The sequence below is a fragment of the Nyctereutes procyonoides genome, unplaced genomic scaffold, assembly GCF_905146905.1.
Source record: "Nyctereutes procyonoides isolate TBG_1078 unplaced genomic scaffold, NYPRO_anot_genome, whole genome shotgun sequence".
NCBI classification, from domain to species: domain Eukaryota; kingdom Metazoa; phylum Chordata; class Mammalia; order Carnivora; family Canidae; genus Nyctereutes; species Nyctereutes procyonoides.
The window spans coordinates 17,397,033-17,415,413 of NW_026575159.1; the positions used below are offsets into that span (position 1 = coordinate 17,397,033).

General features: G+C 44.7%; 1 protein-coding gene across 1 annotated transcript in view; it reads left to right on the forward strand.

The window, feature by feature from the left end:
• Positions 1 to 18,381, forward strand: part of FER1L6 (fer-1 like family member 6) — a 115,496-nt gene that overhangs the window by 47,435 nt on the left and 49,680 nt on the right. The window contains exons 18-21 of the mRNA XM_055314259.1: positions 518 to 695; positions 3,777 to 3,901; positions 8,725 to 8,859; positions 12,225 to 12,374. Of these exons, the coding sequence (XP_055170234.1) occupies positions 518 to 695; positions 3,777 to 3,901; positions 8,725 to 8,859; positions 12,225 to 12,374 (588 nt within the window). The remainder of the gene's footprint in view (positions 1 to 517; positions 696 to 3,776; positions 3,902 to 8,724; positions 8,860 to 12,224; positions 12,375 to 18,381) is intronic.

The window sequence follows — 18,381 nt, forward strand, 5'->3', positions numbered from 1 at the left end:
GTTGAAATTCCAGGTGCCCGGAAGTTCTGGGAAAGGAAGTTTCAACTCAGTGTTGGAAGAGGCAAGCAATGGGGGTACAGAAGCCAGCACCTTCCTTGCTCTGGAACTGTCTCTGGTCGAGAAGTCAGCACCTGGCTCTGAATTATCTCCTCTGGATTTGGGTGCTGGCTTTGTCACTTGCAAGCTGAGCGATCTTCGGGAACTTCTTAAGCCCCTCTGAGCCTGAGTTTCCTCAAATATAAAACAGGGGGCAATAATCATACCCTCATGTTAGATTTAAATGATCTAGGGCTTGGAAGTAGCTACTTGAACTTCAGGCCCCACTAAACCTGGATCCTCCTCTGGAATGGTACATGGTGGCAACTGGGGTCACTGGTCTCATTTTGATATAAGATTAGGTCCTGAAAACTGTTCTCTGAATACCTACCCTGGGTATGTCCCCAGATCCACAGAACCTTTTTTCTCAAAGAGTGAGGCTCCTACTAATGAAGGGGTCTTCCTTGTAACCTCTCCCCAGCTTCCTGGAAAACGGCCAGCTGGTTGGTCAGTGCAAGCAAAAGTCGATGTGTACCTTTGGCTGGGCTCCACCAGACACTCCAGTGCCATGTTGGACAACTTGCCAGTAGGCTATGAAGCAGAAATGTCCTCCAAAGTGGCTGGCGCTAATCAACCCCCAGCCAACCTGCTCTACCAAGGTATGATGTCCGTTGGGGGTCATTAGGTGTCTCTGGTGGACTTCTGAGAAAACGATGAGGAGGGTGGCATGTGTGAGCTGTTTGTACATTATTTTTGGATCAATTTATTAATCTTTTCAAAATACAGTTTCTAAATTTTCTTCCTTACTTTCCAATGTCCCATCTCAAAAGAACAAAGTGAAGCCGTTAAATACATCTGGAGTAAAAATTTGTTTTTCTGCTAATAGAATGCAATTTGGGTTTCTTCTTTGGCAGATTATATAGATTGAGTTTACATTTGAAGCAGAAGATGTCTTTTAAAAACACATTGTAAGTTCTTGCTCTGATATGACGTGTGGAATTCCTTTTCAATAGAACTAGGATTTTGACATATAAACAGCATTTACATTTAACAGTAATGACCTAGTGGGAACTGGTATCACTGGGATCACTTGTGTTTCTTTAGCTTGGTTCTTGATTGGTTTTAGAAATTCAGCATGCTTTATGTAATCCATTCTTCTATGTAGATATTTTCTACTGGTGCTGTTATTTACATTTTCACATAATTTTGGATTATAAATATAATAAACTGCCTTACAGTTGCAATTTGCATTGTTTCCAAATGGCTTCAATTTGCAGGATCTTCAGACATAGTAGACTGCGGTTTCACCTTCACTTCAACTGAAGATAAATTTGAATTGAGCTGGTGCTGGAAGCATAGGAGAGCTTCCACAAATCCAGGTTTTCTGTGTTACACAAGGCTCCTCTGATGTTGGTTGACCTTGACTGCCAGTGGAATTTAAGTGGCTCACTAGTTGGAGAAGACAAGGTTCTAGGGATATTTATCCAGTGGTTCAGCTCATGGCTTCCATGCCCAGTGTCAATGCATAAAAGCAAGGAAAGCTCACCCCTGTCTTTTTGGAAAGTGCATAACCCTTACCATGTGCCAAGCATTGTGTCCTCTACTTTATACCTTAGACTGAATTTATTTGTCACATCAACCCTGGGTAGTTTCTTCATTTTACAGAGAGAAATAGGATGTATCAGAAATGCTTAGAAATTGCCCAAGATCACATAGTTAGTAAACGTTGAAGTGAACTTCTCCCAACCCTGCTTTATTTGCACTGCTTTCCATCCTTTCTTTAAAGAGTTTTCATCTTTGAATGAAAGATACCCACATCAAGTTATCTTGTTATTTCTGTAGATACTATCTCTAGAGATCTAAGCTACCTGGACATATTTGCTGTCCCAGCTACTAACAACTCAAAGGAGAGGAAAGATTTTTTTTCCAAAGCTTTCCAAAGAGGGTCAGAAACCCTCTGCAGTGTGTTATTTCCATGGAGTGACCTAATAAACTTTCTCTGCTGTGCACTGACTTTGATGGCTTTGGCGGCCTTCCAAGCCCACTGGAGAATTTTGCTTCTTCACTTATTTTTGTGCTTCAGAAAATATCCATCCAACCAATAATTAATTTGCACCTACATATGGCAGGCGCGGTGGGAAAACTAGCAGGGGATGCACAGATGAGACAGGGGGCGTCCTGCTGTCTAGTGGGGGCGATCAGACTTGTCTCTACTAACCACAAGTGTGAAAAGTGAACTATAACGGTGGGTCACCAAATCGTAAGAGTGAAGAGGAAACTGAATTTACTAGTCTAAGGGGCAGTGCTGATAAGGGGTTTTAGAAAAACAAAAACCTCAACTAAATAAATGGCTCCCCTTAGAGTTGTGCATTGTACTGCCTATGTGGCTGCAGCTGGGGGCTCTGAGGGACACCCAGGTGGCCCCCAACTGTTATTATCACAGATATTGAGTAATAGTAACAGCCACACCACTAATAAAGTTCTTCCCATATGCCAGGCATCAAATTCTTAGTCCTTTGATCTATCAATTTGACTAGCTCTACTTAGTTAAATCAATAATAGTTCTTCGTAGGGTTATTATCCCCATTTTGTAGGTGAGGAAATAAAGGCACAGAGAGGGATAGTGACTTTGTATGAGTCCATGTATAGACCTGTGTGACATAAGTCTAGGAGTGGCATGGTCGGGGGAGGGTATTTGCACCCTTAATTTAACTAAGTAGAGCTAGTCAAATTAGTATGTGAGGGTTCCTGTATCCCAGTCCCCACATCAACACAAAACACTCATATCCTGAGCACAGTATAATGTTGCCTTTGGGGAGATGGGGAACGGGAATAGGGAAGGGGATAAGAAGACGTAAAAAGCAAGAGGGGCCTTACAAAGTCCCATGAACCTAGGAATTTAAGTCAACTCTCACTTGGGACTCCCCCACCAAACCCTGGTCTGCCCTCACCTGCAGCCCTCTCTCTGCTCCTGTCCTGTCAACAGATGTGCTCACTTCTGCGTTTCACATCCATGTCCTCTGCCTGCATTTCTCACAGGATGTGAGTCCCTGGCCTGTCACTGGAGTGTAGGTGCTTGTCTTATCTTCTCCCCACTCCCTGGCACTCCCTGATGGCAGGGGCTGGCTTGGCCACTTCAGAATCCTGAGACCAGACTGTACCTGGTACACAGTAGGCACTCAAAATGACATTGGGTGGCTGAATGGAAGAATGGATCAGTGACTGACCCAAGAGTTTATTGAAGCAAAAGCTATTAGCAGGGCAGCCCCTTTCTTAAATATACACACATGAGTGAGCGCATGCACCAATGGAAACAACGAGATCACAAAAACATAAAATGTGGTATTTTGGAAAGAGAAGGTGAGTTTGGAATCTGATAGAAGTGAAATCCAGGTTCTGGCATTTGATAGTTCTGCAAACTTGGAAGAATTCTATCGCCTTTTTGTGAGCCATTTTCCTCATACGTATATGGGGATGATTATATATATAATCACAGGGATGTTATGAAGATTAAAACCCAGGATGTGGTAAAGGTGCCAAAGACAATGCCTGGCTCTGAGGTACTCATAAATGCCCCCTCCACCTTTCTTCACTGCTTCCACTCCAGTTTCAGAGGCTGGTGATGCTCCTAGTCTTTGCCTCTGGACACACCCGCAGATGCACACGGCACAAACACCTATTCCCCCTCACTGTTGGGAAAAGCCCACTGATGCCTGTCCCTTTCCACTATTTGTCCCCAGACCGGCATGTCTTTCAGCTGAGAGCACACATGTACCAAGCCCGGGGCCTCATCGCAGCCGACAGCAGTGGACTCTCAGATCCTTTTGCCAAGGTCACGTTCCTTTCCCACTGCCAGACCACAAAGGTAACCAGGGAAGCCCACCTGTCTTCTTCCGGTAGCCCACAGCTGGTCCACAGCAGAGCCCAGAAAAGGAAAAAGCAAGAACATGTTGCAAATATCTGCGTCTCTGGGTATGCAGGTTTTCAGATTCCAAAGCACATGTGCAAGGAAGAGTTGGCATAGGGAAGGCCTCTTGTTCCAATGTGACCCATTGTCCTGCAGCTGAGAAAGCAAGTACCTGAGGTGAAGGAAGCGTGTGGGGAAAGAAGGATGAGGAGAAGAAGTGAGACCTGGCACATCTCGAGGCTTATGATCCAACCTTTGTGACAGGTCTTAACAAGGAGGAACATTTTACAGCTTTGTAGTTAGGAAGCTTTAGACTTTGTACTGTTGCTTTCTACTTACCAGCTGTGGAGCTTTGCACACTTTTAACTGTACAATGTGGTGTCTCACTCTGGAAAACACAACTTCCTAATGGATGTTGTAAGGATTAAAGCAAATGGGTCTATACCAGTTTTCTCTGGGCTTTCCCCTCTTCCTATACACTAAGTGCTGAAAAGTAGAAGGGTCTCTGATCAGCAGGTGTCCAATTGGATATTTTTCCCATTAGATCATATTCTCCAAGGATTGACTCTGTTCTCTGAGGATTCGGTGTTCTGAGAGGGAAGAGTTCACAAGGGATTCACCATCTCTGGTTGTTAAGACAAACACCGAGGACTCAAAGAGACCTGAGTAGCTCATCTATTCTCTGGCCACGCTTACTCACTAAACCTCAATCTGTTGTCTAAAAATAGGACTGTTGTAAAGAAGCACAAAATTAAGTGTATAAAGTGATTGATGAATGGTGGTCATTACATAGGCTGATGTTACAAAGGCTGCCATGTCTCTCCAAAGAGAGGCCCATGCCCTGGGAAATTGCATTTGATTTGTGACACACCAACCTAGATCATAATATGAATCATCATTTCGTCCATTTCTCCAGCACCTGCAGGCTGCTTGCTCTATGACGGGTCCCATGCTGGGCTCAGGGGCTGCACCCCGGAAAACCCCATAGTGCGGGGCTAGACAAAGTCTTCCAAGAGCCATGGAGAGCTAGATTAGTTCTGTCTGAGGGGGGGAGATGAGAGAGACCTCAGAAGGAAAGTGACTGCATCTTCACCTAGTGAAGGAGCATGAAAACACATGAGGCATGAAGACTCCAGACTACTTTCTCTTCCCTGTGTTTTGGGAGTTAGTGCATAGCTCAGTGATTAAGAGTATAGACTCTGGAGACACATTGTTTGAGTTCTGATCCAAACTCTTGAAGCAAAGCCCTCATGATGATGACATCGTATACAATTCCCAGAGAATAAACCACTCAGGACAGTGCCTTGCTTGTAACAGTTTCTATGTGACTCCTTGTTATTATTGTCATCAAGGCTTCCCATCAGAAGCAAGGAAGATTCTCAAAGAATCCCTTGAAGCATTCCTCCACTTGCCACAAAACTGTGGGATTCTAAGCCCTGGTGATCCTGGAGCCCTGGATGGGGAAGGAGTTTGAATGAGCCCACTAGGCTGTAATTATCTTCCTATTTTGCATCTCTATCCAGTACCTTCATTTGATTTGGACTCCTATCTCAAAGGAATAAATGGTATTTATCAAATAATCATTTGAATGGGAAAACAGCTCCTGTTGAGCTCTGGACTTTGCCTCCATACTTTTGAACCAAGTTCTTAATTTTTGTTAGTTATAATAGCTGCCATTTATTAAGAGCTTCCCATGTGCCAGGCATAATGTTAAGCATTTTATACATGTTGTTTACTACATCTCACTAGAGCCTAAAGGTGGATGTTATTAGTGTTGCATTCTGCAGATGAGAAGGTAAGGCTTAGGGGCTATATAGGTAGAAGGTGGTAGAGCCAAGATGGAAACCCACGTTGGTCCAGTTCCAAAGCCACTTTGCTTAACTACTCTGCTTCCCTTTTGGTAAGCAAAGTTTCTGATTTCCCTGCTGTTTCAGTGCTGTGCTGCCTCAGAGCATGTGTAGGATATGCCCCACCTTCGCACTCTTCATGATGAGGAAAGCTGAGCCTGGGGTCCCTACGATCATGTTTGAGCTCCACTGTTCACCTGGTAGCACCTGCCTGAACCAACCACATGGAGCACAGAGAAAAAGTCTCAGCAGGGTTGGTCCTGCAGTCAGTCCTTTTTAAAGTGACGTCATGATCTGAAATATCTCAGAAGGGGAATCCAGTTATTCTGGTGACCAAAGGATCAAGGGAAAGGGAGACAGCTCCTCAAAGAGAAAGGTTTGGAGACAAAAGGGCAAAGGGACCAAGTGGCTGAGAGGAGCTTTAGAGGACAGGAGAGGACATCACGGGGGGTGGGGGTGGGGACAGTGCAGAAGCTGATATTTTAAGGAATCAGAGTCCTGAAGACACAGACTGTCTCCTATTAAACAAGAGTACCCAATACACAGACTGCATGTGGGAGATGTTCAGTATCTGCTTATTGATAAATAGTGTGGCGGGGGTGGAGTCAGGTGGACAAAAAACATTTACTGAGCACTGACTGTGTACTAGGCACTTAATACACTTTATCTCAGACAGTGATCATCACAACTCTACAACATTGGCACTAACCCCATTTACATGAGGGAAGTGATGGTTCACAGGGGTTAAATCACCTGCCCAAGTTGAGGCAGGTGATGGTACTAAAGTTCTATCCCAGGGATATATGATTCAAAAGCCATGCTTCATCCATAGTATCTCATTCCTTCTTCAAAGTGTCAGCTAAGTACTACCAGAATCTCCCAGATGGCAGCAAACACAGTCATAATGCATAACTCCTCAAGGAAGCCCTGAAGAAGAGAAGCTAGTCATGAACACTTTGGCAGAGAAGTGCGAGAATGTATTTTTGTTTGGGTGAGCCTTTTAGTACCTTCACCTTTAGTGAAGGTGGCCACAGGGCCTTTATACTCATGGGAACAACTCTGAGGACAGGCCAGTGTCATTCATTTGTTCTTGCAAATAGTGATTGAGCATGCCGTGTTGGTGCCTAGTACTGTGCCTAGCACATTGTTTGTTGAATGTGCTAAGAAATATATGTTGAGTAGATGAATGCCGGTATCTGGAATCTTATTAAGTGGTATTTATAGCCCAAGGTGTCAAGAAAGCCATCAGAATATTTCTATATGAAAGACGCTGTGAGGATCATAAATCACTTTGGTATCACGTGTTGCATGCATACTGTGAAAGACTTCGCATTTCTATGTTTAAAACCAATGAAAAACCCATGTTTCTTTGTGATGTCAGACACCCACCTAGGGTCATTTTTCATTGCAACTACGTAACTCCTGTTTGTAAGTTGGTTGAAGCCATTTTTTTCCTGTCCAAAAAGTTCAAAAGATTTTTTTCTGGGATTCGTGTCAAAAACATCAGTGTCTGAAGCATAAAGTACTCTAAAAGCAAAAAGCAAGAAAGGAAGGAAACAGTAAAATGCATAGTATTTTTATGACTCACATTGAAGAAAAACAATAAAAAATTCTCTCCTGACCACAGTGCGAACAGTTTAATGGTGTGACTAGAGATGCCTCCTGACATAAAACTCCTAGATGCCATTTTGATTTGTTCTTTGAAGAAGTAGATCCAGGCTGGATCCCTCTCTGACCACCTCTCCCCATCCCGCATGCAGAGTGAGAAGCAAGGGTGTAGTTCAGAGGGGGTGTGGAAATTCCCCATGTCCCAGCACCCTCTGTGCTGTGACATCACCTATTTGTCTGCACAGCCTGGAAGAGAGGGAAATGTGACTCTGGGGCCTCTTTCCAGGACTAGCCTCACACATTGACAGACCAGTTTTGTGCCAGGTACAGAATCCACCCATCCTGCAGACAACCCCAGTGTTCAGCTCTGTGAAACTGGCAGATGTCCAAACATCTAATTGACTAGAGTAGAGGAGGCAAGACTGATAACATGCCCCCTTCTGAGGGTAGCCGTTGAATGGCCTGACAGAGGGGCTGTGAACCACTTCCAGGTGAAACACTCATGGTTCTAAACCAATAATGCAGACTGTTGTCCTCGGTTCTTTGGTTAATCCATCCGTGTGATGGACACAGCCAATAACCAACGTCACAGTTTGCTATCGCAGAGAAAAAGATGTCATGCAAAATGGTGAAGGTTAGTTTGGAGACTCTGATTAGTTCAACGCAGTCAAATAAATATCCACAGAACAGTGGAATTCCATAGAAGGAATATTAGAGTTAAATCCCACTTTTGAGTGACAAAATTTTATTTGTTCATACGTGAAGATCCACTAGATCTTCCTCATCCTCAGTGTGCCCTTCCATAAAATATTAGCATCTACTTGGTGAGAGTGGATGAAGTTAGCAGCCTAGGCTTTGGCGCCAGAAGATTCAAGTTGAGTCCCAGTTCAGCCACTTGCTGGCTCCAGATAAGTGAGCCCTGGTTTCCTGATCTATAATACATGAACACGTAACTGTCAACCTCTCAGAGTGGTTGTGAAGTTTGAAGGAGACCACAAAGTGCGACAGCTGGTATACAGGGCTCAACAAAGTGTAGCTTACATTACCAGCACAGCCCTTCTGGGAGGCTTGAGTTGAAATTAGGTATGCAAATAAGATGTTAATCATTACAGAGGGCTCTACTCAGGAACCTATGTAAGCTCTTCAGGACAAGGAATCTGCAACCCCTAGCATCTAGCATGCTGTGGCTTGGATGTTAAATGACTGAAGGGGTATGACTGGAGTGGGTTCTCTTCGTCCTCCATCAGGAACTGTTGAGTGAATGCACCCCTCTCCCTTCAGCCCTCTCCAATGATCTTTTGCTTTTCTTTTGGCCTCACCGTCCAGGTCATTTCCCAGACCCTCTCCCCTACTTGGAACCAGATGCTGCTGTTCAATGACCTGGTATTGCATGGAGACCAGAAAGAGCTAGCAGAGTCCCCGCCTTCGGTGGTGGTGGAGCTCTATGACAGTGACGCAGTGGTGAGTGTCCCAGGAGGTGCTGACTGGACTGCAGCCCATTGACCTCCTTTGTCTAGCCAGCCTGTGACTGCTCAGGACCTACAGGTGCCCACAAGCCATTCTGACCTGGGAAAACAATGAATTACAGAACCAGGAAAATGGGTGGTGGTCATTTGCTTTACTAAGGGCTTTTTCACTTAGATTTCCCATTCAATTGTACTTAGAATAGGATCCTGGCCACAAAACTTTAGTCCATACATGCTTCTTCAGGAATAAGATACTTGTATGAAGTCACCTGCAGCTGTACCCAACCTCCAGCTATGTCCCTATTGCTGCTCAGTAAAAATGCTCAATAAGTATGTCCAGGCCTCAGGGTGCCTGGGTGGGTCTGTACGTTGAGGGTCTGCCTTTGGCTCAGGTCATCATCCTAGGGTCTTGGGATCCAATCCTGAATTGGGCTCCCTGGTCAGCAAGAAGTCTGCTTCTCCCTCTGTCCCTCCCCCTGCTTGTGCTCTCCTCTCTCTCTGTCTATTTGTCTCTCTCTAAAGTAAATAAATAAAATATTCAAAAAAATGTCCAGGCCTCCTGAAAACTGCAGGTAAGTTTACTGACCTCACTTGCAGGGAGAGAACTGGGTGGGGACTGTCACCAGTTCAGAGACCCTTGTAGCTGGGTCTCTTTTTCCTCTTGGATTTGATTCCAAGCCCAGCAACAACACATTTGTCTCCATCCCATTTCTGTTATGATGTTAACCAAAACTTTTCCTCTCCAACGATGTTTGTGTTCCATACTAAGTAGATTCAAAAGCTTACTGGAGGATTTTTTTTTAATTACTAAGACAAACCTTCTTTTTTTATTTTATTTTTCTTCTCTTTTAAATTAAAAAAAAAGTCTAAGATAAGAGGCAAAGGCTTATTTCTTTTCTTTGATGTCATGGCCCCCTTGGGAAGTTGACAAAGCACAGAAATATTAAGAACAACAGTTGTTCCAGGAAGCCTTCCTATGTCTCCTCACCTCCTCAAGCATGCTGGCAGCTCTGATCTTGGTGCAAGGTCAGGAGGAAATTAGCATGAGAGAATTGTAGAGGATGAGCAGGGACCTTGAAGAGTATGAACCCCTCTTGCTTCCTGGAGAAGGAACCAGAGACCCAGGAAAGTCAAATGCCTTGTTTAAGGTCACAGGTAGCAGAAGGCTGAACCAGAACTTGAACCTAGCCTCTTGTGTCCATCCTTTCCTGCAAATGTGGGAGTAGCTGGTATGGCTATACCCCTTTAGACACACACATTCTGTTTTTCCATGTCACTCTCCCTGTACCTTATTCCTCCAGCTGTAAATTGTATATATTTATGGAACACGAGTTCTACTCTTATGAATATAGTATAGATTTTCTGTATAGACAGCCACAAAATCGATACCTTTTCAATTTTGTTGCTAACAACACAATTCCAGGGACGCCTGGGTGGCTCAGGGGTTGAGAGTCTGCCCTCAGCTCAGGGCGTGATCCCAGAGTCCTGGGATCGAGTTCCGCATCAGGCTCCCCAGAGGGAGCCTGCTTTTCCCTCTACCTATGTCTCTGCCTCTCTGTGTGTGTCTCTCATGAATAAATAAATAAAAATCTTTAAAAACAAAATGAAACAATGTGATTCCAGTCCTAAGTATTTTTTTAATTTGAAAATCAGTAACCATAATCAAGCATCTTTGCCAACTCCTAAACCAACCTACTGTACTACGTGGATTTTCCTTTGCTGTCCCTTTGCTTTTCGGACCCCTTCTTGATCTGATCTCCATTCTATTATTGCCCTCCTGGGCCCCACCTGAACCAGACCCTTCACAGAAAAACAAAGCCTACATTTTTACCTCAAAACCAAAAGAAAATGTAGGAGAGAAAAAAAATATATGAAAACTGTATTTTCTTCCTGGAGAGATACACGTAGACATGTAGAAGGTTCTGTTTACACCTGTGGGCTGCAGCTACACCCAGGCCCACAGCCTTCTAGTGGTGATCAGATGATTACATTCCAACTCTGCCAGAATGTGCCTCCAGTCTAAAACTTTCTCTCATCACCCAGTGGCTTGTACCCTCATTAGGGCCCGCTGCTTCTCTAAGCAATGTGTTTTTATTTGGCAAATTAGCTCAGGTTTAAGTTTGCTCTTTTATTCCAAGGCAATTTTACTTAATTATTCCCAGTAAGGGTCATGGATGAAATAGAGAGCAGACCACTTGCATCCAGTTGCCATAACTCCATCCTATGAAGTACAGTTCTGAACCCACCAGTGGATACAAGTAGGCAGCTTTGTTTGTTTTAAAGTCAAAATAATCATCTAAAATAATCATAAAATCATCAAATAATCATTAGTTTAAACTAAACCCCATTTCCCCCTCAACCAAGTTTCTTACTATAGCCAGGAATGCTAGTGCTGGTTTGAGTCCCAAGGGAATGAAACAGAGCAGCTGAAGCCCTGTGCTGAATGCGGGTGCTGTCCCTGTCCCTTCAAAGTCATTAATGCAACAGCTTTCACTCAATAAATGTAATGAGTGCCTGCCCTGTGCTGGGGGACACAGCAGTGAGTAAAACAGGCAATGCTGCTACATGGAGTTTACATTCCAGCCATTCCTGAGATAAATAGCAAGGCAGCCCCATGCTCTAGCCCCATGCTGCTCCTGGAGGAAGGACATGGTGCCCTCCCATAGTTCCTAAAGTATCTTGAGGCCCACATACATACACACATACAAAAATGCTTCAATGGCCTCTTATTACCAAGAAAAATGGGCAGAACTGCTCTATCACTTGAATATACTGACCTTCATCACCATCATCATCTTACCACGTATTGAGCACTCACTGTATACCAGTCACTGTGCAAAGCCCATATACTATTAAGTCAATCTTCACAGCCCCATTAACAGGTATTATTTTGAATCACTTTTAAGGCGTGAGACTCAAAAAAGTTGAGTAAATGGCCCAAGGCCATAGAGTTAGAAAGTAGCTCATGGACTCATGGTTTGCCTGGACTCCAAAGCTCGTGTTCCTGACCACAGTGGTATTCTGCCCTGGAGAGCTTTTGGAATGTTTGGTGCCACCTATTTCTTCTTTTCCCCTTCAAGTCTACCTAGATGATTATTTAACTTAATCCACTGAGCCCCCTTTGTTGAGAAGAGAGATAATCCCTAAGAGCCTTGTGCCCAGAAGTTTTCCCTGGGAGTCCAAATGGATTCCCCTGACCTCCTGGCCTTGGTAAGGGATAAAAGGTTCTTGGCGGAAGAAGAGAGTGACTTAGTAGCAAGAGGGAGACACTGAGGCTGGCAGTTTTTTAAAAGTGCATTGATGCAGGTCAGAACTAGGTAGGTAACCATCAGGGACAAATTCCTTTCTTTTCTGCCTTAGGGGAAGCCAGAATATTTGGGTGCCACAGTGGCTGCTCCTGTTGTGAAACTAGCTGACCAGGACTATGAGCCACCCAGACTGTGCTATCACCCCATCTTTTGTGGAAGCCTCTCTGGAGGGGACCTCCTTGCTGTATTTGAACTGCTACAGGTATGTGAACTGAAAGTGTCATCTGCACTGGAAATCTATTTTGTCTTCCTGGCCAGAGAAGCTGTGCTAGATCACTGGTCCTGGGTCTGAAAGTGTCTCCTTCTTGGGATCTGGGAACTGCCACTTAAGAGTTCAGGTAATACAGGCTATATCTAGAGCCCCTATAGGTCAGAGTCCCAGGATGAAACATCCTTATGGGTTTGGCCAGCACTGCTCGAGCAGCCCTATATGCAAGTCCTGGAGCTCATACAGACCATGAGAGAATAAGGGGAAGAAGGGAGCAAACCTGTGGGCACTCACCACATGTGATGATTGCTGCCTCACATAACTTTCATCACATAGACTTCCCTCAACCCTGTTGAGGTATTATGAGTCCCATTTTCCAGAATATAAGCCCAGGATTGTCGCAGTTGACTGGCCAAACTCATCATGCAGCTAAGAGCTGAACTGAGACCTTTAAAGCCTCTTGCTTCTTACACCGCATCACATAGTTTCCTGAGGACAGGGAACTCTTAATCAGTTCCACTAAGACATAGGGGAATTTATGAACATGTGCCTCGGAAGACTTTTCCAGAAAGCAGAGGCAGGATACTGGGGGGAAGCTGAGATTCTTAGGTCTGACTGCCCAATGGAAAACCAAATGGGACATGGAGAAGACCTGGAAAAGAAGTGACCAGGGTAGGGCCTCTATCAGAGACCATTGCATTCATTGAGGCAGGTGGCTCTTTACCCTTGGGTCTGACCAATTCCTCTAGAGGTAAGCCTGTTTTTTAGAAATCCCATTTTTAAAAATTCACTTGGTAGAAAAACTATAAAGCAAGTACTCCTCACACATAGAGACCAGGGAGAGGAAAGGTGATAGAGTCAGATCCCATGGGTATGGATCTCATTTCCACCACGGAGTAGTGTGTGACCTTGGGTAAGCTACTTAATCTCTTTGTTTCACCTGCAAAACGGGGATGATGATCAGTCTACTGAAAGTGACTAGCATGGAATTAATGCTCAACAAATACCACCTATTTTATTAGTAGTAGTAGTATGCCACAGAATATTAAAGCAAAATGTCTAGTCCCACCTATTTATTTCACGTGAAGAAACTGAGCTGGTAATAGAGAGGTAAAGCCTTGCTTAACATGGCAGGTCAGGGCCTAGAATCTGGCTATACTGATGGACTCCTTGATTGCTGAGAGGCTGGAAAGTATAATGGGGCAGGGAACACCTGAAAGTGCCTTTTAAAAAGATGAATGTTACCGATAGGAACATTTCCCAAAGTGTGCTTCTTGGAACACCAGTCCAAATACAGTGAAAGGAAAGTTTAAGAAATGCTTCACATTATATATTACAATAACCTGTTTTCATTGGTTTCCTTTTTAAAGTTGCTTTTCATTTGTGGTAAGTGGTTCTTTTTAACCTAGCAACACAAAGTTCCCTTTTTCAAAGCAAAATAATACCTCATGAAAATGTTCACTGGATAGTAACACATGTGGTAAAAGTGGTAGAGGATCGGCCGGCTTGGAAAACTAGATCTGGTGCAAAGCCCCCATTTCGCGTGTCAAGAAGCTGAGGCTCAGGTTAACTGGGATTCAGTCAGCTGCTTTTTAACCACTGGAAGCTGCTTTCTCTGCTCTGAGCCTGAATCCCCTAATCCCTCCATGAGGGGCTGGGTGACTGGTACCTACAGGCTTCCTGAAGGATGCTCTCTGGGTTCCATGGTCTTCCTTCCCTCCATGCTGAGGGCCCCCTTTCCTCTCGCTCCCTCCCTCCATGGTGAGGGTACCCCTCCCCTCTTCCTCCCTCCTTCCCTTCATGCTGTCTCCCCTCCCTTCATTCAGCGAGGCCCCCCTTCCTCCCACTAAGCCTACAGTCCCCCCTCCAGTCTTCCCTCCCTCCACTGCTGAGCTGAGGGTCTGGGGGTGGAGGGGAGGGGGGGATCCTGCTGCTTCCTGACAGCTGCATTAATTGTCAGAGGTGAGCAGCCTAGGAGATCCAATTCATTAGGGTTTCATTAGGACTTCTCATTTGATTGCTTGTTCAAAAAGTAATTTGATCATCAGCGTGACAATCTTAGTATGTGGATTTCGTACGTGCTGAGAAGACGAGCTGGAAAATGCCTTCATTTGTCACCAGCTGCTCTCAGTTTTCATCTGTGGGTGGTTTGCTTCAGCCTTTCCACTTTCATTACTGAAATGCTTCCCTGTCTCAGGAAAGATTTGATAACTCGGCTTTTCCATGTCTAGCCTGAATGCACTGGCTCCACTTCCCTCTCCTACCCAAGCCAGCAGCCACCTATCTGCGCAGTCCTGGTGCATGGCCCCACTATTCGCCACTGTTCTCTGCCTTGACAACTCAGACTCAGATTTAATTCTTCCCTCTGGGGCCGCACTCTTGGCCAGACCAAGCCTGTCCATGAACGGTTACCATCTTCCCAGCTGCCATGTAACTCTTCTCTTCATGTTTCCTGGTCTTCTAGCGTCTTATCCTTTTCTTGTTCACATCATCCTCTACATTCCTTCCAGATGACAGGTTGGCCCGTTCCACTCTCCTCTTCAGAAATCATCAATGGCTCCCCACTTCTTACCTCCAGAAACATGTCTCAAAGTCTATTTTGTGGAACACCAAATACAGTCTCTCTAGATACAATGAAGAGAACGTTTGAAAAATGCCTCATATTATATCCCTCCTGAGGACTTGGAATGCCCACTACCATGGTCAACACCCTGAGAAGATCTGAAATTTCCCAAATGTGACTGTGAACCTTTTGTGTGTGTGTGACTATGACCTTTGTGTGTGTGATTTTCACATCTCATGGAAAGAAAGCCTAGCTCATAGGAGAATGTCAGATTTCTGCAGCTTAGCATCCAAGCTCTCCTAAAAACTCCTCTTCAGACTGCTTCTTCAGCCTCATATTTCCTCATATTACTCTGCATACTCTCTGGCCTGTGTGTGCCAGCCTGCTCCAGGTTTCCTGACTTCACCACATAGATGTGCAACTCTGCTTTTAGTCCTGCATTAGCCCATTCTGAAATGTCTCCCCACTGCACCCATCCCAACCTCCATCCTGCACCTACCTGTCTAGGATAATGGCCATCATCAAAGTTCAGAACAAGAGATGCCTCCTCCAAGAAGTTCTCCCAACCCTCACTTTGGTTAAATGAAATGTTTTCTCTTCTAACCATCCTATAGCACATTACCTCTTTTTCTTTTTAATTCTGGCTGCAGTAAGGTCAATTGTTTACAGGCTTATGTCCATTGATTTGTAAGTTTTTTGAAGGCAAGACTATTTCACTCATTCATTCATGCAATCAAACAAATATTAAAGAGTATCTGCTTTGTGTCAGTCATGTTCTTAATAATTCATCAGTGAATAAAACAGGCAAAACTACCTGCTCTCATTAAGACTTATAGTCTAAGGGGAAGGGGAGATAATGTAGGGTACTACATAAATTATAATGTAATAGCAGCATGATGATAAATGCTAAGAAGAAAAGGTAATGCACCATGAGGCGTGGAGTGGACATGTGTGTGTTGGGGGAAGGGGAAGTTTGAAATTTTAGGCATCCACGGAGGTCTCACTGAGAAAGTGATATTCAAGTCAAGACCTGAAGAGGAGGAGCTAGTGGGCCATGCAGGTATCTGGGCAAAGAGCATTCAATGGAGAGGGAGCAGCAAATGCCAGCCCCTAAAGATTAAGTGTGCCTGGCATGTTCAAGGACCAGCAAGGACACCAGTGTGACTGGAATGGAATGTAGATGAAGTCAGAGGAAAAAGACTGTGTAGAGCAGTGTAAGGAGTTTGACTTTTATTCTATAAAAAATGAGAAGCCAAGAGAAGATTTTGAGCCTAATGTCTGATTTATGTTGAAAATTATGGATGCTAGATTGAGTATGTGCTGAAGGGGTGCAGGGGAAAACAAGGAGGCCAACTGAGAAGCTCTTCAGGGAATCCAGATTGGAGAACTGGGGACTTGTATCAAGAGTGTAGCCATGAAAAAGGAAGATTCTGGTAGAGTCCACAGATTAGGAGATGGATTGGAAGTGGAGTGTGAGATTCATCTCCATTCACACATGGAAGCCAATAATAAACATATAGTAGACTCTCAGTACAGTATCTTCAAACACGCCTCACTCATTCACAAAGATATGTAGAGAAAATCTGAGTATAGAGTGATAATACTTTCCTTGCAAGAGGATTTAAATTTGCTTCTGAGGTAATCTGGGGCACTAGTAATCCTAGATCACCTGAATCCAAGATTAAGACGGTGTGAAGCCGAGTTTACACCTTTGTTGTTTCCAGTTGACCCATACTCCTAGGGAACTTACATGTGTTGGAAGGTGTGCCTGGTGCCTTGCATGCTGCCTCAGGCATTCTTCACAGCAATCCATGAATTAGATATCATGATCTTCACTTTACTAATGACAGAACTGAGACTCCGAGACACTGGGCGACTTTTCCAAGTTCACACAGCCAACAAGCGATGGGGCTCTGGGCTGTGCTACCCATGGCACCAAAGAAGAGCGGGGGTAACGCAAGTATATATGATGAGCTAAGGCACACAGAGGATACAGAAAGTCTTCTGAGCAGCAGTGACTTTTCAGATGAGCAGGGTTGGGACCAAGGTCATACATGACTCTGAGAGTGGTACCTCCCTAAATTTTGCAGACTGCGTCCTCATCCTAGCCCTGCATCTGGACCTCTTTTGAGGTTCCAATATATTATCTCCACTGGGATATTAATCAGCTTTTGGATCAGCCTATTCAACCCACCTCTGATGCTTACCATCCTGCCTTTGTAACCATTCTTTATCCTTCCTCTGGCCCCACGCACCTTGTAAACTACACAACATGCAGTACTTTTATAAAAGCCCAGGCAGGGGCACCATCCTCTGCCACCACCACAGCTGTTTTGTGGCTTTCCCTCCAGATCTGAAGAAACACTTAGCTTTCCCAGGGAGGTGAGGTTTTGCAGGCTGAGTCACTCAGGCTGGGCGGTACTGGGCGGGTGTCCTCATGGCTTCCAGCACCTTTACTAGTCTGGTTCTGCAGCTTCATTGTCTCCAGCCTACTTGGCGCCCACAGTGTCTGCTGTCTTCTTTGTCTGAGCTTTCTTATAATTAGCTTAACCACATCTGCCGTTGCCAGCTAGAATATGCCTGTGAAGAAGAAATGGTGATGTTTGTGCTTTGTCTGTTTTGATGAGCAATTAAGCTTTTTTGAGCATATGGAGCTAATGTTTCTGTCAGTCAATAAACATTTATCAAGGACCCACTGGATGTGGAACACTGCTTCAGGGGCTTAGCGGATGGAATGAAGTAAACAGAGGCTTCCTCTTGGCCAAGTCAAACGAACATGCCCAGTGCATCTGGCTCTCAAGGGGCTTGGAGGGCCATCTGGCCCAATATCTGAGGCCCAGAGAGGGGAAGGGCCACAAAGCGGGGCCTGGCTTCCAGGCTCAGTTCACTAATTTCTGCACAAAGCTTCCACAGAAGACACACTGCATTCCAAGAACTGAAGGGTAGGAGAATCACCACAGTGACTGGATCCCTTCAAATCAGGGACAGCTTTTTGGAAGACATAGCCATGGAGCCAGGTTTGGAAGGCAATGTGGGGTGGCCTTCATAGACTTGGCAAGCCCTTCGTGTGCGATCACAGTGAAGCACAGGGATTATCCTCCTACAGCTTCTGTATCTTCAGATGCACAGGAAAAGATGCCTTTTCATCCTGAGGTCTGTCTTCAAAAGTCTTTATTCCTGTTTCACTGATGAAGATGTAGTCTCTTTTTGACTAAATAGGTATCGCTTCCATAGACTTGAGTAATGGGGGGGTGTAGCCAAGTCTCAGAGCTCAGAAGCGGACCAGAGCCCTTCTCCACCCCTGTCCTGTCTGTCATTCTAGTGTTATTCCACCAGCTCCTGAGGACACGCTTGTCTTTTCTTCTCCCCTCTGTATCATGAGCTTATCGAAAACTTATTAACCTATTAACTTCACGGCACATTGTAATGGTCACTAAA